The 22,478-nt window shown below is 49.5% G+C and overlaps 2 protein-coding genes across 13 annotated transcripts in view; one reads left to right on the top strand and one right to left on the bottom strand.

The window, feature by feature from the left end:
* The window catches only part of SFI1 (SFI1 centrin binding protein), a 49,514-nt gene extending 46,356 nt beyond the window's left edge, over window positions 1-3,158 (top strand). For all 4 annotated transcript variants that reach the window (XM_087913554.1, XM_087913555.1, XM_026717022.2 and 1 more), the window contains exons 32-33: window positions 1,088-1,190; window positions 2,812-3,158. In XM_087913554.1, coding sequence (XP_087769680.1) covers window positions 1,088-1,190; window positions 2,812-2,946 — 238 coding nt within the window. In that variant the 3' untranslated portion in view covers window positions 2,947-3,158. The remainder of the gene's footprint in view (window positions 1-1,087; window positions 1,191-2,811) is intronic.
* Window positions 3,159-3,161: 3 nt separating this feature from the next.
* PISD (phosphatidylserine decarboxylase) overlaps window positions 3,162-22,478 on the bottom strand; it is a 48,461-nt gene continuing 29,144 nt past the window's right edge. For 7 of the 9 annotated variants that reach the window (XM_087913574.1, XM_087913572.1, XM_087913573.1 and 4 more), the window contains 6 exons: window positions 21,787-21,952; window positions 7,821-8,057; window positions 7,411-7,549; window positions 6,117-6,263; window positions 5,460-5,620; window positions 3,162-5,034 (listed from right to left, as the gene is read on the bottom strand). In XM_087913574.1, the coding sequence (XP_087769700.1) occupies window positions 4,810-5,034; window positions 5,460-5,620; window positions 6,117-6,263; window positions 7,411-7,549; window positions 7,821-8,057; window positions 21,787-21,952 (1,075 nt within the window). In that variant the 3' untranslated portion in view covers window positions 3,162-4,809. The remainder of the gene's footprint in view (window positions 5,035-5,459; window positions 5,621-6,116; window positions 6,264-7,410; window positions 7,550-7,820; window positions 8,058-21,786; window positions 21,953-22,478) is intronic. The other 2 variants (XM_026717027.2, XM_087913571.1) reach the window with 1 other exon arrangement.

Here is a 22,478-nt window from a genome sequence, read left to right as displayed (position 1 = left end):
CGCAGGGTGGGGGTAGGGGGGACTTGGGAAGGTGCTGCAGCCAAATGGCCTCAGGGGCTTGTGAGGAGAAGGGAGGGTGAGAGGTGGGAGCTCCCCTGTACCTGATGGTGCCTCCCTGATAACCAACGGAAAGGGGAGGTGGGAGGTAAGTAAGGCGGCTTCTTCCAAAGGAGTTTTTGTTTTGGGTGGGTATCCCAGCTTTAGAATGAGAGAGGGAAGAAGGGAAGGGGGGAGAGAGAGAGAGAGGAAGGAAGGAAGGAAGGAAGGAGAGAGAGAGAGACAGAGAGAGGAAGGAAAGAAAGAAAGAAAAAAGAAAGGAGGAAAGAAAGAAAGGGGGAACAGTTAAGGTTTGGGTTAGGAACTCTCTTAGCCACAGAGATTTGGGGAAGCCAGATTCACTGAGCGACCCCTTCCATTCTTGTCTGCCCTGCTTTGCGCAACCTGCTGTCCTCTCCTTGCTCCTTCAGAGGTGCTGAGAGCATCTGGGGGGGAATAGAGGGCCCGATGGGGCCCAAGCCGGGGTCTCTTTGACTGGGGGGGAGGGGCTTTGGTTCTCCCAGCAAGGAAGGATTTGGCCCAGCCTGATCTGCCACGGTCACTAAAGAGAGTCAGCCCCTCTGCCCTCTCAGGTTTCCCGTGAAGTGGCATTGAGGGGGGGCGGGTGGTCACCCTTGGGAAGCCAAGTTGGTGGTGGACGGAAGCCGTTCTCCAGGGGACTATGGAAGGCAGTGGCTCTGTCTGTCTGTGTGTGTGTGTGTGTGGTGGCTGCCTAGTGGTCAGAGCAGATTGGAAACCAAGACCTGTTCTGTTCGTGGAGGCCCAGGAGCCTCCTCAATAGCCAGGTGTTTAATTTGGAAGAGGTTTGGCCACCTAGCCTCCTTCCATTTTCTATTTGTTTCTTTTACTCTTTCTAATTAACGGCTTGTTTTCTGTCGTTACTTTCATTTGGGGAAAAAAACAAAACAAAACAAAACGATCCCATCCGCTGTCAAAGAGTCGACGTGAGCTTTGGGCAGAGATCCTTCTGCCCGTCGCCTCAGTTGCTTCTCTCTCGAGACTAATGAGCCGCTTTCACTTGTCTTTTGAGGTTTTGCCAGCGACAGGAACGGCTTCTTGGCAAGTGGCTGGAACTGAGGGGAGGAGTCGGAGAGCCCACCGACGCGCAGGAAATCCGGGAGAAGCTGAGCCAGGTATCCACTTGAGGCCTCGGGTGTGTGTGTGTGTGTGTGTGTGTCACTGACCAACAAGGCAGCGTCAGTCAGGCCAGAGCAAAAATGCTGCAACCTTTCAGCTTCTTTTAAGATGAGTGGAAATGAGCCTTGCAAACCCCCCCACCCACCCATACCCACCCCAAGATACTTTCTGGGTTTGGTAATCTCCTCATTCTTTCTTGTCCTGTAGTTGTAGCACTGAGCATGGAAACTCACCTTGACCGTCATAGATTTTAAAGGCAAGTCAGTAAAACCACAGAGGTAAAAACTGGGGCTGTTACTAGACAACATTGCTTTGTGCCTTTCCCGATCACAACAGAATATCCCGATTTTCTTAAGTGTGCGCATAACATATCCCCCAAGGGCTGGATTTTCTAGCAGGAATTATTATGCTGAACCCGATAACCAGTTTCAGAATCCAGAAAATTGGCAGCTGCATCGTAATTCACGGGGTACCCTCCTCCGCGTACCTTTCCATGGTATTTGCAAACAAGATAAATTGTGATTGATCCTAGTTAGGAACAAGCCTAAAGTTTAGACCAATGTTTCTCAGCTTTGGCAGCTTGAAGATTTGTGGACTTCAACTCCCATAAGAGTTGAAATCTGCTCATCTTAAAAGTACCGATGTTGAGAACCATTGGTTCAGACACGTGAAATTGGATGGAACATAAACAAGTCATCTAGTCCAGAGGTCTCCAACCTTGGCAACTTTAAGACTTGTGGACTTCAACTCCCAGAATTCTGGGAGTTGAAGTCCACAAGTCTTAAAGTTGCCAAGGTTGGAGACCTCTGGGCTAGTCCAACCCTTCTATGTCAGGGATTCCCTGGAGCCTCAGGCAGAGGGCCATTCGCCCCATTTCAAGGCCTCCATCAAAAAAGAGCTCAGGCTTCCTTCATCTGGCTCCTTGTCAGCCCACACAGTCCAGAGTTTCTCCCGATGTCTAGCCTGAGCCTCCTTCCTTGCAACATTAACCCGGTTCTTGTCCTACCAGAGGTGGCAGAGGGCGAGAGAATAGCCCACTGCCCTCCCTGCGTGGTCTCTTCAGCCATTTAAAGATTGCTGTCCTATCTGGTCTTCTGTAGATGAAACACACCTCCTTCAACTTCTCCCACTGTGCAGGTCTTGGGTTGTGGGCCCTTCACCGTCTGAACTTGCCCCAGTGTGCCTGTCTCTCCAGAACTGGAGGAATATTCCCAGCAGGTCTCGATGAAGGCAAAGGAGAAGGGGACAGCGGCTTTCTCTGATAGGCTTCCCTTAACCCCAAAATCATACTCTTCTTTTGGCAGAGACATGACACTCCTAAGCCCCACAGTTTGCTTGGGAATCTGCTTGGGGTAAATGAAGTTGCTCTTGCTTCGCCCACATTCCTCTGAGAAATACCCTTGAATTGATCTGGCAGTTCAGGGGACGGAGGAGCGACTGTAAGCGGAAGCCAGGATGCGAGAGTTGGCGGTTGCTTGTGGGAAACGTGTTTAGGATCCAGAAGGCTAGCAACAGTTTGAGAAAGGGACAGCATGCCATCTCTCCGTGGCTGAATCAGGCTGTCCCTCACCCACATGGTTCCTCACGTTTCTGGGTTTGGTTTGGTTTTGGTTGCAGCTGAAGGTGCAGATGGCCTCCCTTGTAAGCACGTTGGAAGAAGAGCGGCAGCTGATGCAGAAATATGCGAGCCGCATCCAGGACATCAGAGCTGCTCTGAAGACCTGGACAATGGCACCTCCACCCCCCGTCTAGGGGACTGCGCAGCAGAGGACTGGCTCTCTGTCTTTCCTTCTGCCTGGCCGGAGAAGCTGCGCCCACATCATCGGCTTAGATAGGCCCTCAGAGGACCCTCCAACTGAACCACCCCAGGAAAGAAAGAAAGAAAGAAAGAAAGAAAGAGGGGGCTTGCTTTTACGAACGCATCTTGTAGAGCATTTTCCAAAATTAAAACACATTAAAAGTCACAGCACGGTCAGTTCTTATTTTTACTTTAAAACATTTGCCATTAATGAGTTAATGTCTTTTAAGTTGTACATTTTGACATACAAAAATACTGTGCTACTGATACAGTTGAAAAATAAAAGGATTCTCCATGTTGGAGAAATTTCACAGCGTCACCAAGAAACCCACTCCCATCCGTTTAGGGTTTGGGTGACCCCCTGAGCCCACAGCTCCACCGGACCTGGACCAGAACCACCACCTGACCGAGGCCAACCGAAGGGGCTCCTCTGCAGCAGAACCAGAGCAGCAAGAACACGGGAGGCTCAGTCCGAGTCTTACTGCAATGCAAGCAAAGAGAAGGAAGCACTTCCTCTTCACCGAGAGAGCAAGGCCCGGCTGTCGGTCGCGTGTCTCCTAGCGGCCTCCTTGGGCCTTAAAATGGCAGCAGAGCACAGAACGATGTTGGAGGGTTTAAAGGGCTGTTTCCTGGTTCAGGATTTCACTTCTGCATTTGGGGAAGGAAGGGACCAGCCATCCCGGAGGACCCCTTTCTGCCTTTCATCCCTCACGGCCACAGGAAAAGGCCCTCATCATAGATAAAGCCGCGTCTCTCACGTAGGACACAGGTCTGATCATGTCCTGTTCTACGTTTAGCTACAACCTGGTTGTCTCCTAAAACTACTGGCCATTAAAAAAGAAGAGAGAATTTTGGGGTGTGTGACATAATCCCAAAGTCTGAAACCTATAAATTAAGAGAATTTATTGTGATCAATTCACATTCCTCCTCAGCCTCATCCTTGGATAGCGCCAGCAGAGAGTTAGAAGCTAACGCAGAGGAGAAGAGATGAGAATTCTTTCACATTCCCAGTGGGGTGTTTGAAGGGGTGGCGGGCAGAGTCCACTTCCCCGCACAGAGGGAAGAGAAGCAAACTCTGATCCCTTGGACTGGTGTGTGTTTTGGCAAGCCAGGTTCAAGAGAGGCAATCTGATATCCCCTCCCCTGTGCAACACAGAAAAAGTGAAGGCCCAGCACAGCAAGACAGTTTTGGGAGTTGGAGTAAGCTAGAGGAAGAGGCCAACTGGGCTCCTCCAATCCAAAGCCACACCAAGTGCAACGCTGAGCACCACGGAGGAGACAGCGCAAACCTCTGCTTTAAAGGGAGAGAATTAGGTTTTTGGCGTGTTTCTTAAAATCGGATTTCAAGCTGCATTTTCTTTCTGATTAGCCCTCTCCCTTCTCTGGGATTGGACTGAAAAATTGGTGGATTTAATGAAGCCGGTTGCGTCCTGTCCCTTTAAAGACGGGTGCCTCCTCCTGCCTTTCCTCTTCCTCTGGACTGCAGAGCTTAGGGCATCTCAGTGCAGAGCTGGAGGAGCAGCGCAGAGGCAGGCGGCTGCTGCTGCTGCTGCTGCTGCAGGTGGAGCCGGGGGAAGAAGCTGCCGCCGTTCCAGAGCCCAGAGGGAAGGAAAACCACCCGAGCCGCGTTCTTAAGGGCCACGGTCCCCGGTCAATCCCTCACGGTGAGACTGGCCCGGCACCCCCCGAGCGGAGACGAAGGACTCGTTCCCTTCACTCAGGTCCCGCTGAGCAATACTCCACCATACTGAACGGCTTCCTTGTGTGAATGGAGTCCCTGTCCATAGAAAAGCCCCTCCCCTCGGACCTCCCAGGCCTCAGAGAGACCCCAAAGCTTCCCCAAAGCGGATTTTCTGGCCAGGCTTCAAGTAGAAGTTAAAATCTTTGGGCGCCTCAAAGATCAGAACAATTGTTGAGCCCAAGTTGAATTCGCCTAAATGTTCTCCTTTCCTCATGGGAATTCCTTCGTGGTCCTTGCCGGTTACAAAGCTGAAGTCGTTGAATGAGCCTTTGCTGTAGCGAGGGCTGTTGGTCTGCAGCTTCTGCCAAGAGAGGAGAAAGGAGCGGGAAAGGCGGTTTACCTGGCAGGTGAGCAAGACGCAGGAAGCCACGTTCACTCCTCGCCCGTTGCCTGAAGTCGCTCTCTGCGCTGAAGGTGGGCGAGGGGGCCCGAAGGGGGAACCCAAGGGGGGGGGGGGCGGTCCTGCCTGGGCCTCAGAAGGGGGCTCTGGTACTCCTGGGGAAGCCCTGCCACCCTTGGCTCCACTCAGGTGTTTCCAAGAGTGGAAGCTTCCGGAGTCCACAAACCACTTAAGCTGCCCCCCCTCACCCCGCTGCCCGCTCAACCACCTGGCGGCCCTCCAGCTACTCTGGAGCCTGGTCTCCTTGTGCCTCTGAGGCCAGTAGGCAGAGATGCCGGGCCTCACCCACACCTGAGGGCTGCACGCACCACCCACCGGTGCCTCACCTGGTCGCAGTAAATGCGGATGGATCCCACGTTCTGAGCTCCCACTGCTGTCAAGGAGAAGAAGCCGTGTTTCCAGTAGCCCGACAGGACGACCCGCTCGTTGTGGCAGAAGAGTTCTTTGATCCAACGTGCTACGCCAGGGTTCACAGACATCAGGGCACCTGGGGAGAGAGCACACCTCTGCTTTGGCTTATCCGGAAGCTGGGAACAGAACTGTGAGGGTGGGAGGGGAGATGCCAGAAGACCACCCCGGGCCCCCTCTGACGCACTCTAATGTCCCCAACCACGTTGGAAAGTAGCTCAGCAGAAGATTAAAGACAATGTCTACCAGAGAGGGATTGTCCCGAACATTCATGGAACCTGTTGCCCTGGCGGCACAGTGGTTAGACTGCAGGATTGCAGGCTGACTGCCCACCGTCTGGAGTTCGATCCTGGCTGGCTCAAGGTTGACTCAGCCTTCCCTCCTTCCGAGGTGGGTAAAATGAGGAGCCAGATTATTGGGGGCAAGAGGCTGACTCTCTAAACCGCACAGGGGGCTGTAAAGCACTATGGGGTGGTACATATTGTATAGGTTTTAGTGCCGGTGCTAGTGAAGCGAAAGGGAGAGAAGTTCTGTGGGCCACTGTCAGTTCTCCCACCTGTGGAAAGGAGGCCTACCTGGGAAGTGACGCCGATGAGAGACCTTCCAGTCAGTGGGGGAGTGGAAGCAGTGGTAGTCTCCAGGGGCCAGGTATATCACACAATGGAAGAGCTCATTGCTGTCCTTTGTGACCAGCTGTTTTTGGAAGGACTCGCAACAGGAAGCTGGAAAAGAGCAGAAGAAGAGAGAGAAAGGCCTTTCTGAGAGAGAAGTGCAAGGCTGCCCAGGTCTTGATCCAGCAGCTCCAGTCATTCCTTCCTTCACCTGCTCCAGACAAAAGCTAACGGCTGTTCCAGGCATCACCTGCAAGTAAAGGAGGGCCCAGCCCAGCCCGGAGCCAGAAGACCAAGGGGCGACTGGATGGGGAGGAGGGAACCTGCAACGGCCATCGGTTTTAAAACAAGGTACGTCTAAAGGTCCCTCGAGACTTGGAGAGGGGAACTAGCATTTTCTTGGCAACAGTTTGGTTTCCAGAGCATTTACCGCTGCATATGGTCTCATTCAGGACATGGAGAAATTGAGAAGCAAAGCTGGAATGCCGATCTTGAGTTTTCGTTCCAGATTCGTTCCTGATGAAAATCCAGAAACCAACACAAGAACGGTGGGAGGTGCACATTTCACTGCATGTATTAATAGTAAATATACAGCCACCAGGCTGAGAACCCCACTTATTTCTTGTGTGTGAGGGTTAGGAGCCGAACAGCCATTGGGGCACCAAACGCTGCAAATTTGACTTTTGGAAAAAAAATAAAAAAACCTACCCTGTAGACCACGACATCTTCTGATGAGAGATCTGGTCATCCTTGGCCACAGAGCAGACCGCGAGGGGCAACGCAATGATCGAAGGTCTGCCTAAGACCTTCTCTCGGTCCAACCGACCCCGTGGGAAAGATGGAGGAGGAGTTTGCCTCCTTGGAGGACAAGCAGAGCAGAGGAGGAGCAGAGAAATTAAGGGCACTTCTCCTTGGTCCTGAGCTGCAGGGCCTCCTCATCAGAAGGCCTCCTCCCGCAGCACAGACAGGGCTGCCTCCCATGGGTTGCCAGTCTCTTGACCCCAGTGCTGCCCCTTCCGCTGAGAGTGGGGGGGGGAGGCAGTGCAGACGCAAAGGGCACCTGGTTCCTTAACTCCTCCTGATGCTTCCAGGGAGGGAGGGAGGGAGGGAAGGCTGGCTGCCTCGTCTTGGTGCAATTCGTCTTCCTGATGACCCCTGTCCAGGAAGGGAGAGGGCTGCTCTGTTGGGCAGGGCTCCCCTCCGCCCGCTAGCAGGCTGTCTGGAAAGAAAGAGGCCGGTGCTCAAAGGGAAGACTTACTTGGGTCGTTTTGGCAGTTGTCGTGATTGGCATGGGGACCCAGGAAGGACTGGAGGGAATAAGTGATGCCTTTGACTTGTTCCACTTCACAGTTCTTCACTTGCCCAAAACTGAGGATCTTTCCATCCGAAGGACTGATCTGTAGAGGAGAAAGAGTTAAAAAGAAGCTGGATGCTATTTTCTCTTCCACTTCTACCGAACGGTATCAATGGTTACTCTAAATTGACAGTATTTTGCCCTTACTTTCATTAAATGCACTAAGAACAACATGGATGTGATTAACCTACCCGCACAAGCAGCATTAAAACAACTGAAATTTAACTGAAATTTAAAGAGGTTTCCTAGGACCTCCCTACCCAAAAATGGAAAAGGAGGAAGCAGAGCAGCTGCCCTCTGACCCAGAAACTGACCACGCTGTGCCGGTCGCAGACGGGCCTCGCCTGGGGTTTCAGCTTCCGTCGGAAAAATTCACTCAGGTTCCGGTAGTGATGGAGGTCCTCCACGGCCGCCTCCTTCATGTTCACCCCAAAGGTCCAGATGTAGAGGCTCAGGACGGGCTTCCGCAGCCAAGTGGGCAGCTCCACGTTGTTCAGCCGGCCCCACGCACGGGAGAGCAGGCGGGTTGGCACTGACTTGTACAGGGAGACCTAGAGAGAGGGGGGAGGCAGGGAGTCAGCCAGGCGGGCCATGGAGTAGCCACAAGGGTCACAAGGGCAATTTGAGGGAAGGGCTCCAGGCTCCGGCATCCACCCCCATTCAAATCATGAGTCTCGAGCCGCATCTCTCAGAGTGACCAAAAAAAAAAACACACCCCAAGATTTATTAGGAGTGAACATGCCGGTGCTACCTGGGTGCAGCCGACTCTTGAGACCCATCCTTCATTTCCCCCTTGACTCTGGTCTTCCCCCACTGCCTGGATGTATATTCTCCAATGGGACCCATCCATAGCCAAGAGTCACCCTCAGGCTCTCCAGTAATAATCTTGCGCGCCAGAAGCTTCGGCCAATTATCTATGAAGCATTTAAGGAATGCACTACTACGTTCCCCCACTCCCTTTCTGCTGTCAACTCTAAAAGACCAGAGAAATATTTCTGAGCTGACGGAAGAGGAAAATCCCCCTGGTAAAAAGTTTCAGATCAGGAGCAGGGACCTTCCTCCCTTCTGGGATACTGGAACTGGGAGGGCTGGTATAGACCCGCGACGTGGGTCTGTTGTATTAACACAATCTGCTTTGTATTTAGCTGGAACTCTGCCCTAACGGTCTCTGAGAATTAGACACAACTGAATGGAAGACCCCAAAAAAAGAGACCAGGGAACCCGCTATTGCAACACTTCCCACATGGAGCTCTGAGGAGGGCTGGGATGGGCACAGGGACGCCTCCGTTCGCATCACAAGTTTTCCCCAGCCTCTGCAAAGAACCCTCTCCGGGGTTTCCTTGAGAGATTCAGGAGCCCTGGGTCAGCGTTCCAACTAACCAACTCCAACCCAAGAAACTCCGAGACAGGCATTTGCTCAAAGTTCCACTTTATTAGAGTTGTCCTATTGGCACATCTGGGAAAGCCCGACTCCGAGAGTCCCAGGTTTTCCCTTCCCCAAAAGGGAAAATCCAAGGTCCATCCCCTGCACCCATCAGTCCATCACGTGGGCCGATCAAATCCTCACCCCAACTGGAGACATCCCCTCCACGTGCAGGGCAACATGTCCTTGACTTTCTGAGAAAGAGGGTTGTTGAGTCTAATCTTCCACCTCTCTGTGAAATCCCCCCTCCCAAATTCCCAGGCACTAAATGGGGCAGCTTCCAAGGATGACACCATTTGCATCTCAGCATGGGGTGTAGCCCACTTCTGGAGAGAGGGCTGATTGGATGGTTAATGGGTTTTGATAGCGGAAGGCAGAAGCCACCTGCCCACCACCTTCACCAAATCCATCCCAGAAGGAAACGCAGAAAAGGGCTCTGCACTGTTTTTCATTGTTCATTCCAGAGCACGCTCTCTCCTCTGCCTTCACATATTTATTAATATCGGAGGAAGAAGTCAGAGTCAGAATGAGCCCGTTTTAACCTGCACAATGGAAACCCTTCATTACAGATGGCTAAGAATAACAGCATGGTGACTATGACTATTACTTACATTTCTGCCTTTGGGTTTAGAACCAGAGACTGCAGAAGCTGATCAGTTATCATTTGTAAGAAATCAGCCCCAATTTTCCTGGCCAATGCAGTTCCCCTCCCTCTTTCCCCCAGAGGCTGGCCTGCTTAGATCCTTGGTCAAAAAAGGCCCATCCAGCTCAGCCTGCCTTGACTCAAGCCAAGTGGAGCTCTGTCCTCTAGAGCAGAGGTCTCCAACCGTGGCAACTTTAAGCCTTGGCGGACTTCAACTCCCAGAATTCCCCAGCCAGCTTAAAGTTGCCAAGGTTGAAGACCTCTGCTCCAGACAGGTTTCCTCCGCTGGTCCTGGATCACGCGGTAACAGTGGGAGAGAAGTTTTTCAGAGCACTGCAAGGCTGTAGCTTCCTCCTTCCTGAAGGCCCAAAGAGCTTTGCACCTCTGGCAAGGAAGAAACACCTGGACATCCCAGACATCTCAGAATAAAATGGAATGACCCCAGCCTTGAACCTGATTTTGACAAGCCCAAAGAACCAGAGCCACACTTATAGAGTTCTAACTAGCTACTTTATTGTTCACTGCCGATAATACAGGAATCTCCCCAGACTATTTAGTGCCTGGGAAACACCAACTAAGGCTCAAAGACATTGAGTGGGGGGGTGAGTGTGTCACACTTTGCCCTCTTGCATTTACATAGTGAGGTCCAGACTAATTGCCTGCTTGAGCCCTCCTGCCAACTGGGATGGTTGCTCTTCAATAGATTTACAGCCCACAAGCCTTATGAAATTATGCTGCCTACTGCAAGTTCACCTGATGGACCAAATGACCAAAAAGAAAGCCAGGCTCAGGAAGGACTTAGACCCCAAACATCGCGTGATGTCAGAATAGAGTCAAGCTGGAAGGGACCTTGGAGGTCTTCTAGTTTATCCCCCTACTCAAGCAGGAGATCATTTATACCATTTCAGACAAGGGCCGATTATGGCTTTGGCCATAAATTTCAAAGCTTACTTTACAGCTTACTTTATTTAATATTTCCCGTCCTCCTCAGCAGTTACTGAGACAAACTAATGGATAGTTAAGATAAGCTTGAAAATTATATATTGATATCATGATTCTACTGTAGTTTTTGCTGTTGATTTTATGGCTCGACGTGATCCAAACTCTTTATATTGTGCTTCAAGTATCATCTGCAAATTTAGTAATAGTATCACTCACGCTAATAATACTATTACTAAATTTGCAGATGATACAACAGTGGTGGGACTCATCACCAGGGGGGATGAGTCTGCCTACTGAGATGAGGTGGACCAACGGTTGCTTTCGTGGTATGGAGACAATAACTTGGTCCTCAACTCCAATAAGACTAAGGAGCTTATAGTGGACTATAGAAGGAACAGATCAGACCTCCAGCCCTTGCTTATCAATGGAGACCGAGTGGAGCAAGGGACCAGTTTTAAGTTTCTGGGTGTTACCCTAAAAGAGGACCTGACCTTGGGTGCCCACATTACAGCCCTGGTCAAAAGGGCCCAGCAGAGATTATACTACCTGAGACTTCTCAGAAAACAACTGAAATGAAAAACTGCTGGTGACCTTCTACCGCTGCACCAGAGAGAGTATCTTAACTTACTGCACCTCTGTATGGTTTGCCAATTGCACAGGGGTAGATAGGACAGCACTCCAGAGGGTGAATGTCATGGCCCAGAGGATCCTGGGTTGCCCTCTCCCCTCTTTGGAAGAGCGTTAGAGCTCCCGCTGCCTTAAGAAAGTTCAAAACATTCTCAAAGATCCATCTCATCCTGGGAACCCTTTTTTTGAACTATTACCATCTGGCAGACGGTACAGAATATTCAAAACAAGGACAAATAGGCTGAAAAACAGCTTCTATCCCAGGGCAGTAGCTCTGTTGAATTCTGTTGTATTGTGCAGGGTTGGTGCGGTGTTGGTGGGGTTTGATTCAATGTGCGGAAGGTGAAGGATGTGAGTTTGTGTTTATTTTCACGGTCATGACGTGCACTGAAGATGGTGTTTGATTTCATTGTACAAGGTGCAATGGCAATCAAGTAAACTAAGCTAAGCTAAAGTGCTGATTCTCCCCTTCAAGTAACGGCTTAATCCATCTTCGGTTTTTGTCCCTCCAAGTATAAATGATCACAGGGACCAGCACCTGCCCCCAAAGGATCACTGACTCTGACTCAACCCTCTTGGGTTTGTAGAAAGGGGTCATCAAAGGGGAATATATATATATATATATATACTGGGGCAGATTTGGTGCCAGAATTACAGGTTATTTCTTGTGTCTCCAAAACTGATAAAATGTCTTTAAAAAGGATATCCCAGCAGGTAGAGATGGCTTCTCTTAGACCGTGAAATTAGCGCGCAGTATGTTTCCCAGGGCAAACCTGCCTGGCCAAGGCTCCCACAGGGAGAAGCCTCTGTCCTATGATCTGATCTAGATGGGAGACCACAAACTCATGATTTTCAAAGTCACCTATGGGATTCTGCAGTATGTCATCAACACTGCTCTGCACTTACAGTTGAGCCCAGTATCTGATGACTCATGTGAGACCAGGACACCTTAAATTCTCATTAAAACCCGCCTTTATGCAGAGGTCTTTGGCATTCTTGGAGGCAGTTTATCCTTGGAGATAATTTCGGGTCTTTATGGAAGATTGTAGAAAGTGTAGCTTCTGGGCCCAGGGTTTAGATTCATTGGGTTTCAAGAGACCCAGTGTGGAGCTAAAAGAACAGACGCTTGTTTACGACTTCCAAAGAAGCTGGGATATTTTCCCCTTACTATTACAAAGACAGTTTGTTTTCAAGTCCCTTCCCTTTTGCCCATTGTCATAAATATTCTCTTGTTCTCCCTAGAAGAACCTCCTCAGTAAGACTCAATGCTTCACCCTCCACGGTTTTTGACGGGAGATCTTACATTTGTTCACCTTCATCTCTGTCCTTCTCTGGACAGGGTGACTTGAGGGTGACCTGTGGGGGGCCATTCTCCCTCGTTTCTGTTCTTAGCAGCAGCAGCAGAGTCCTCTGCATAGCTGGCTAAGGAGTTCTGGGAGTTGAAACCCACCAGCCTTAAAGCGGCCAAGGCTGGAGACCCCTGCTCTACCCTGATGCACAGCCGCCACCCCACCCACTGTGCCAAGCAGTCTAAAGCAGAGCCTTCAAGCCCTCGTTCTGCACTACGGAGAAACTGGTCGTCAGTTACTGAAGATAAAAGGTATGGGTGGTGCCATTAAAAAGTGTATTGCTGGAGGCTCAGTGGCATCTACAAAGAGCAAATTAAGGGAGCCATTTTTCAATCTTCTACCGCTGAAAAGAACAACAGCTGTTACTGCCTCAGGCCCTAAGATCATGAAGGCTAGCTTGCATTTCCCTGACACACATATATGAGGACTAATTTCACAAGGCTGATTTCTTTAAAGACAAGCTAATCAGCCACCATTATGATTCACAGATTTTTAAAGATATCTAGAGCTGGTACAGGCTAGAGCTAAGAGCGGAGCTTCAGTTTCCTCAAGATTTCAATTCATTGTTGCACATGGACCATTCTCATGTGGATTGCCTTCCCAAGGGGTTAGCTCCAGCATTTAAAATCCAGCTCAAATGGATGTATACTGGTGTCTCTTTTGCCCCTTCTATCCTCTCTCTGCTGTCTGAAACTCCTTTACAGGAGAGTGCAGATGTATTACTTCAAGCAGGAATCACACACTTCTTTCCGTTATTTTAAAGTCGGTGTCAAGTTTTGAAAATGTTTGTTTACTATTCTGACCTCATGGGGCTACAGATCTGAAATCAAGCATCTTGCTATTTCGGGAGCATTAGCTCTCGTGATTCCAGAAATTCTACTAGTCCAAAATAAGCTAGTCCATCTGAAGACATTGAACCTGTGCAAGTGAGAGTAATGTTTCTTTGTAGGATCAGCAGAGTAGTGAAAAGGTGAGTAGGAGTGGCAAAACGAGTGTGTGGCTTAGCAGGCGCAAGTAGCATCTAATCCTGGTGATCTCATCTCAACAATGGAGGGCTCCCAGTAGAGCCCTCTGGGGCCTCAGATACCAGATAATTAAGATTTAAACTAAGTTGGTTACAATCATAGAGGCGGGAAGGACATGTCTTACGTTAAGAGTGAGCCACAGGCAACAAAGCCACAAACCAGGATAGGAATTAGAATCTGATGGACTCTCAGTCCAGGATTAGATGGCCCTGGATTTGGAGAGACCCCAAATGCCACTGAAGCCAGGTGTATTCCAGGAAAGATCTGAGCTCAAGCTGGCTGCTGTGGCAGGGGCTGCCCCCTTGCTTCGGCCGGCTATCTAGAAGTGTCTGTTTCACTGGAGGAGAGAGTTTCCTTGGGCAGCAAGTAATATACCAACCTCTCAATGCAAGCGTGCGTAGGTCTCTGCCAGCAGACAAAACAGCCAGTGATGCTTTTATCGGGGCCTTGCCCCTTTCGTGCAGCCTGGCAAACAGACTCAACAGTGTCCCTTTATCCAATTGCCTTGAAGGCTGAATAAGAACATGCTAAGATCCATCCTGCAGCTGCTCCGGTGATGGGATTTCCCTTCTCTCGCTTTGAAACGCCCTTAAGGTGACAGTTCAAATCCAGTGCTCAGCCTAAGGATCGCAGTCTCCATTCTCCTCGCCTTTATTGCGCTCCTGACTACGTGCAATGTGGAACTGAGACCGGACACCGAGGGGCTTCCATACCCCGGGAGAGCGGCTGAAGAGCCCCCTCGGCCAGCAACTGCAAGCGGGAGAGAAGAGGTGGGGGCAGGGGGGGGGCATCTCATAGCCTTCCCGTCCCCCATGCAGGGTGACCTACACCAGCAAGCAAGCTTGGGCAAAGGAACCAGGGGCCACGAAGGACTGGGCCTCTCTCGGGGCTTTTGGGGAAGAAACGGCCAACTGCAGACGGCCTCCCTAAAAGCAGAGCCGCCGATCATGGCATCCTGAAGAGCCAGCAAGCAGGCGGCTCTTTGCAATGCCTCTCCAGACAAGGAGACGGCGTGAGATCGATCCCAGGGGCTCCACAGAGATGCTTAATGTTTTTTAACCTTTGAAATAAATAAAAATTATTTCAAAAAAAGTTACAAATAAACTAAGACTCTAGAAAATTGGGATAAGATTTTGGAAATAATTACAAATTAATTATTTTCTCTCCCATGAGAAAATTTGTTTAGAATTCTTTTTTTTTTTAATGAAAGGATGAACTTTGAAAGTTGGACACTAGAGGGGACTAGAAGGAACTAAATTTTACAATTAAAGAAGAGAAACACAAATCTATCTAACTAATACAGAATAGAGCATATATTGTAATATTTGACATACTGGAGGAGATTTTTGAACAATGGTTCCAGAAATTAATTTTAAGAGTGTCTGCCTCTATAGAAACTGTGTTTAAAAGGTGTTATGGAAAAGGAACAAGTTTTACTGGAGAAGACTAAGACCAATTTAAAAATGAATTTAAAAATAGTAAGTTAAAAGAATGGTGTGGACTTACAAAACAAATGGCTGATGTCTTAATATTTAAAAGGGATATACAAATAATAAAAAAGAGAATGACCTGGATAATGTTCCTCTATTATATCGGTGAGGAGCCATGGTGGCTCAAGTGATTGGCATGCAGTACTGCAGGCTAACTCTGCCGACTGCTAGCAGTTCGATTCTCACCAGCTCAAGGTTGATTCAGCCTTCCTTCCTTCCAAGATGGGTAAAATGAGGACCCAGATTGTTGGGGGCCAGAGGCAGCCTCTGTAAACCACTTAGAGAGGGCTGGAAAGCAGCCACAGATCCTTCAAATTTGAACAAACTTCTTTCGTAAATCTAATAAAACAAGAGCAATAACACCTAGATTTATATATCACCCTGTCTAGGTGCTACTGCTCTAGTTATATTAGATTTATGAAAGAAGTTTGTTAAAAATTTGAAGGATTTGTGGGGTTTTTTGAGAAGAGACAACTTCATGTAATTCCTGCAATTATTTTCAAATCTCTTGACCTCTGCTCTTAGATCTGCTCTTCAATCTTCCCGGACGTTGCTGCCAGATTGACTGGACTATAATTCCTGCATCCTCCTTTTACTTTATTTTTTGTTTCAAACAGAGACATTTAAACAGATAACAGATAATCAGAGTTGGAAGGGAAGTTGTAGGTCATCTAGTCCAACCTGCCGCCCACGTGGGAGACCCTACACCATTTCTGACAGATGGGAGTCCAACCTGTTCCTGAAAGCCTCCAGGGATGAAGCTCCCACAACTTCTGGAGGCAACTTCTGTTCCATTGGTTGATCGTTCTCACCGTCAGAAAGTTTCTTCTTATTTCCAGGTTGAACCTCTCCTGGTTCAGTTTCCATCCATTGTTCCTTGTCTGGAACTCAAGAGTCTAGGATTTCTCAAAAGTAACAGCCAGAGCTTCCCTCTGTGGCCAAGGATGCAAGACACCCGACCTCTCTGCATCTGTAAACTCATTCTCTGCAGCTCTGTGCATCTGTAGCTCTGCCTGGCTCAAGCTTCAGTCCTGCCTTTTCCTTCTGCTTCCACTACTAGCCAGGGGTAAGACTTCCTCTTTGGTTGGGGGAGAAGGGGTCAAAATAGGATTCAGAGGGATGCCCCTCCTCCTTTCGCCTTTTCCCTATACTGTTTCTTTCCCCTTCTTTTTATTTTTGGGAATGCTTTTTGTTGGTTTTAGCAGTTATCATCCTCTGTAAATTTCCGCCATTCCAAACGTTAATGGCACCACCCCGAACGATTTTTTTTCCTTCCTCTTGCTTTTTTTCCCCTTTGTTTTCCGTACTGACCCAATTTGACGCTCCCATTTTCACTAGGCCTTTTATGCAATCACACTGGCTGTAATTGTCCTCTTCAGCTTGTCTGCCTATTGCAATTAATCAGAAGAAGAGACATTTTTAACGATGTAAGCACGGAGTTGCTGAGAATTGGGTGGGATACAAATTTAAGAAAGTGTGGTTGGTCACACGGTCAGCCATGTGTTAGACCTGGTTAGGCATTTTTGTCCGCCTCTCGGGTCTTTTCCAAAGAGCTGGGACAGGCAGGCGTTGTTTAAGATTGCTGAATTTATCCTCACATGATGGAAACTGTCCAACCCCACCCCCACCCCACCCCGACAGGAAACTGTCAAGCTGCCTTTTGCAATTGACTGGTGGGCATTTTGTCAGTGCCGATGGTGTTTGAGATGTTTTGAGGTTGCACCCAAGACACCAATTACTACTTTTGCCATTGTTGTTTTGCAGGACTTTGTATTTTGCGATCTTTCTCCAGTTCTTCCCGTCTGATGTTTCTGGGTACTGCAAAAAGGAACACTATTTTGTCTTTCTTAACAACAGTTGTTAAGCCTTAGATGTTGTCTGGAAGATATTAGTTTAAATTTTAAAATTCTGGAGCATTTTAGCTTCTTCATTTTCTATTGTTATCTATTTTGTGATCCCACCAGTTCTTCCTTGCAAGCAAATGGTATTTCTTGCAGATCTTCCAATGCACGACTGCTGCCACTTTGTCATGCCGTTGCTTGTCGTCAGTCTGGGCGATCTTCTGGCAGCAGCTAACCAGGTGGCCCACTGTTTCTTTAGCGTCTTTGCAGAGGTATCACTTCTATTCTGGCTTTCCATGTATTTGTTCTCACGGCTTGGTCTTGGGCAGCCGGAATTAGCCCCTCTGTCTTTTTCTTCAACTTTCCTGCTCTTAGCTATTGCCAGGTCTTGTTGTTATCTGCCTTGACTGCTCTCTCCCTCTGTCTCTCTCTCTCTCCCTCTATGATAGAGTCCCAAGGCTGTCAGGGATCTTGGAGGTCCAACCCGCTGCCCAAGGCAAGAGTCCTTATACCACAAGGCACATGACCACATCGCTTAGCAAGAGCAACTGACAAACAACCCCATTCATTAAGCAAGGACCTCATGTGACCGGAGTGTGGGGCCTGCAACTGCATCCCAGGCAAGCAGGCCAGGAGGTCAGAGCTATGGCTAGATAGGCAGGTGCTGCAGGCAGGCCCTACAGACTGCAGGCAAGTACCGTGAAAAGCACTATGGCGCACGGATGGGCTGGCACTGTGGGTCAGTGCTCTGAAATGCAAGGAGAAGGGCGGGTGCTGCAGGCGGGTAGGTGCTGTGCTTGGGCACTATGGGGTACAGGCACAAGACCCCCAATGGGAGAAAAAGCAGCAGGTGTGACCTCCTGTCGGCTTCCCCAGTCACTACGCTTGTCTCAAGCAAGGTCTCAAACGGTGCTCACGGGACGCTGGGACACTGCAGCCATTGCACTGAAATTGCAATCCAGTTGCTGACAGCCTGAATCACAGTCACAGGAGTGTGGGGACACCGTGACGGCTGCAACTTTGAGGACGGGCTGAAAGTCCTCCTGGCTCAACGCAGTCATAACTTTGAACGTCTTCCCGTATTTTTCGGTCCTATTTGTACGGTACCCATTGTTCTTTTGGCAGGACCTGGCTGCTAGGAGGTGCTGCCAGGTGATGATTAATATTGACACTGCCGTAGGTCCTTAAAGTCCTTGACAGCAGCTACTCCTCAGAAGAGCAGGCCAAGCCACAGTGGAACAAACAGGCGACACAACTCTACAGCATAGGCAACTGCTAAGTCCGTGTGTTAATCACAAGGATAATCCCATTGTTCCCTAGGCACTTTAAGGAGGATTTATTGCCCAGCCAGCTTACTCTGTGGTAGCATCTGATTCTAGAAGTCTAACTGATGCATATTCCTTAAGGAATGGATTCCCCTACATCTGTTCTAAATAACCATCGCTTCAGGGGGAGAGATCCTCATTCTACAACGGAAGAGCTTACCAGACACTCATTGTGGAACTCTCTTGGTGACTGCAGAGTGACAAGCTCAAAATCTCTCTGCACAGCCAAATTACAGGGATGAGAATGTCCGAAGTTGAGGACTGGGTATAGCAAGCCAGGTTCCACTGGGAGGAACTGGGATGGTGAGGGTTAATATCACAAGACACTAAGCATTATAGGTAGCTTAGCTTAGGTCTCATAAAGAGATCTTGGGAGTGTCTGGAAAATAACAGTTTGGCCATCTCTAAAATCACAGGCACTGGCTCCGCTTCACCTGGCATGCAAGTCATAGGAGGGGCTTAAGGAGAAAGGAGCAAGGTAGCTCAGATCTACCAGGTCGCTAGTGACCCATGGAGAGGAGAAGACACAATTCTGAGTGTCCTCCCTGTTTTCTTTGGGCCGGCGATGCACCTGACACAGATGTTCGTTCAACAACACATCTGTGGAATGGCCAAGAAAATAGCGTTTTCTACCTCAAAATAAAGTGTGTTAGGCCTTTAAAAGGTAGCATATGTACCTGTAAAAGCTGTAAACAAAATCAGAAGTTAGACTTTTTAAGAAAGGGTAAACGTGCCCCAAATTCTCTCAGACTTCTTGTTGAACCACCTTTTTTTCTCTGGCCTTCTGCCACTCCAGAATTTTAAAGGAACCGACACGGGGGTCCAGCTGCACGATCCCTCCCGTAGAGCAATGGTTTCTCAACCCTTGGCAACCTTAAGATGTGTGTACAAAACTAACTTTGCTGGCTGGGGGATTCTGGGAATTGAAGTCCACACATCTCAAAGTCACCCAGGTTGAGGAGCACTGGGGAAGTCGAGGATTTGGGGTACTAGGGTAAGTATATTCAGGGCTAGGTCAATAGTTTAGGTCTGGTCTCAAGATGGGAAGTGCTGAAAGAGACCACAATGGTCTTCTTTAAGCCTGGTGAGAAGCTGAGTGAACCTCACATTTCTAACAGCTCCAACTCTGGCTTCAAGTGGACACTCTTACTATTCCTCCACGCAACTAGGCGTGCCGTACACAAACAATGCACACAACTCGGCGTACCGTGACAAACAGTGTTCCTCCAGACATTGCTGAGCTGCAATTCACCATGCAGGCTAGAATGAGGGACTTTCCTTGCAGCCCAAGGAGATTAAAAACGGCCCTGTTTTCCAAGTGCCAGTTTTCCTGGGAATGAAGCCTTTCTAAATAAGAAACGAACACAGTTGGTTGTTTGCTCTCGTTGCATCCCACCCCATTCCTGCTTGTGCAGTTCTTCAAGGCGGAGGTCTCCATCCTTGGCAACATTACGCCTGGCGGACTGGCTGGGGAATCCTGGGAGTTGAAGTCTGCCAGGCTTAAAGTTGCCAAGGTTGGAGACCTCTGCTTCAAGGAATTGTCGGTAGGACAATGACGGGATCAGAGCAATGACTCTATGACCAGGGGTGTGTGTGTGTGTGTGTGTGTGTGTGTGTGTGTGTCTAGTTTCACTTGCCCAAGGGAGGTGCCAGGAACTGCCACATGACCCGGATTCCAGTCTATTGCCATCACAATGGCTTCCCTGAGAACAATACAGCCAGTCAGCTCCTATTATTTCCTACTGAGCATCCTGATTTTAGAGAATTCCAGGGGGCCTTCATTATGAGCTTCCTAACACAAAACAGAAAAAAGATTTTTGCCTTTGAAAACACAATCCCTTTAAAAAGAACACACTGAGCATAGCAAGAGCAGTAGAGACATCCCAACCTCCATTATTTATCAGGCTCAGTCCGCTGGGTAATTCCAGTTTATTTTAAGAAATGACCCTTTTCTTCTATTGGATGGAAGCAGCAGCTAATCTCCCACGTTCATTCAAGGGCTGCATGCAAACTGTTCTGTTCTCTTGACGTCCCTCTGGACTTGGGGGGTCTGCTTAAATAGGCCAAAGGAACCGTGGCACATGGGCTGGGGCCTCGAGGAAATCTCAAAACGCATCGCCTTCTACCCAATGTCGACCCAACTGCCCCCCTCCCTCCCCAGGGATGGCTTCTGTGGGAAAGGGGCCCAAGAATGTCGAGTACCATAAAATGTACCCCCAAACAGCAGCAAGGAATAAGGGGGGAGGGGAACCCCAGGGCTCCCAAGTGTGTGGAACTGCTGGAGGGCGAGAGAACCTCTTAACCCCTCTGGAGGTCACCTCCAACCGGAGCCGTCATCAGCCACTTTGGTGTTCCACCAGCCAGCCAGTCCAAGAAGGGAGGGCCAAAGGATCACAGCTACTCTGCAAGTTGTGGATAACCATCAATGGGAAAAGCCCAAACTTGGGCAGAGACACAGATAACATCCACCCTGGGCTCAAGCTGAAAGTTCAAAAGATGGAAAGGATGCTGACTGCACGGATCTCTAATCGGAACCCTTGGAAGATACTCTTCACAGATCTCTGCATGCAGGCGTAACAGGGAGTACTCTTGTAAATAGACAGGTGTGCACAGGTGTGCCAAGAGTTCAGACATGAGTTACACCAACTCCAAAACAAGAAGAGACCAATGCAGAAAGCGTAATATTTTCCTCAACCTCTTCCCACAACCCCCACTGCATTCTAAAATGGGAATGACTTACACATACATTGATGTGAAATTACACGAAATGCAAAGTTTAGAAATGTATAAACTGGTATGTGGCATTAGAGCTGCTTGCTAACTGATAATATTATGCGTCATTTCCTCGTTTTACTTTCCTGGGAGTAGTTCAGATTCTTTCTGTTAAACTTCTCTCCTAATTTCTATGTCACAGTTGAAACAGCAGCATCCCAAGATAGACAGAACACAAGCAAGGGAAGAGCTTTGGGACGTCCGAAACAAAAGCAACAGCCAGCCATCACACCTGCTTTTCATGCTAACTATTTCCTTAATACCAACAATGCCTCTGCGTAATTAAAAGGAACAACCTGCATAGCTGTGACCATAACCTCCTGCAGACAAATCCCTTGGCCCTACAGAGATGCCTTCAGAAGGATAGTTCTCCACCAGGATGCAGAGCTGCATCCTCCCAAATAATGCCCCACGTGTCCAAGGCTACACAGAGGAAGTCCCAAGGGGCTCGTGACCCCTTTCAGACATGTCCTACAGCTCCCCAAGCCAAGACATTTTGCTCCTCTGTGGTACGGTTCTGATCAGCCAGAAGACAGGCACCAACCCTTCCCTAGCTGCCCAAGACAAGGAACGGGAGCTGGCGTGACTTTCTCTCCCACCATGCCGGTAGTTTCCCGGCAGAAGCATTTCCTGGAGGCGCCTTCTGCAAAGACAGAACGGAGGCAGGCGAAGTGCAAGAGGAAAGGACAAGGCCGGCTCCTCGGGCATCCTTACCCTTCAGTGACCATCTTGGGTTCAGCTTCCGGGGCCTGCCAAGCGCCCCCCCCCGCCCCGCCCCGCCCCGCCCCGCCCCCCCACAACAACAGGGCACCACAAGCACAAGACAAACTCACAAGCACTTACCCGGCTCACAGGCCTCCATCTGACTCTGGTCAAAGGTTTAAGAGCACCGAAAGGCAGGAGATAATAGAGAATAGTCAGAGGCCAAGAACGAAGTTTCAGAGCGGGCCTAGACATACAGCTCAGCTGGCCCAACCTCCGCCTCAGGGCCAGCTGGGGAAATTGCAACCTGTGGGATTACAGACACACAAGATGGTCAGCCAACCTGGTGTCTCTTCTGCCCCGAGGCTTTCCCCCAAAACGGGGGCCCTCCCATCCGAAACAAAGCTGGCCTAACCCCAGGCAAAGCACAGCAGCCCAGTTCGCCATGATTTAGACCAGGGCTGTCAAACTCGCGAGCCGCAGGCCAGAGGCGTCACGTGCAAAGGGGGAAAAGTCCCGATACGTCACGTGACGACGCCGTGACGCCGTGAGTTTGACATCCCGGATTCAGGGAAGCTCCCATGGGGTCCAGAAGCAGGAAGCAGTACTGGGTGAGAAAGATAACAGATGCCCCTGCAAACAGATCCCCCGAGGACAGTTTGACTGGCCGTCGGCAAAAAAAAGCAGAGCTGCGAGACGGTACAGGAAGTGGCGAATCCTGCTTCCTGGGGGATTTCGCCTCCTCTGCTGCAGGATGAAGTCAAAGCCTGTCCTTTTTTTAAGAACTGACATTCCTGATGGCCCTCGCAGGAAATAATGGGGGGATCCTCTGT

This window comes from Pseudonaja textilis, chromosome 15, assembly GCF_049901715.1.
Source record: "Pseudonaja textilis isolate UNSWEBS1 chromosome 15, rPseTex1.2, whole genome shotgun sequence".
Classification (NCBI taxonomy): domain Eukaryota; kingdom Metazoa; phylum Chordata; class Lepidosauria; order Squamata; family Elapidae; genus Pseudonaja; species Pseudonaja textilis.
Note: the sequence above shows the minus strand (reverse complement) of the source record. Positions and strands in the feature narration are given on the sequence as shown.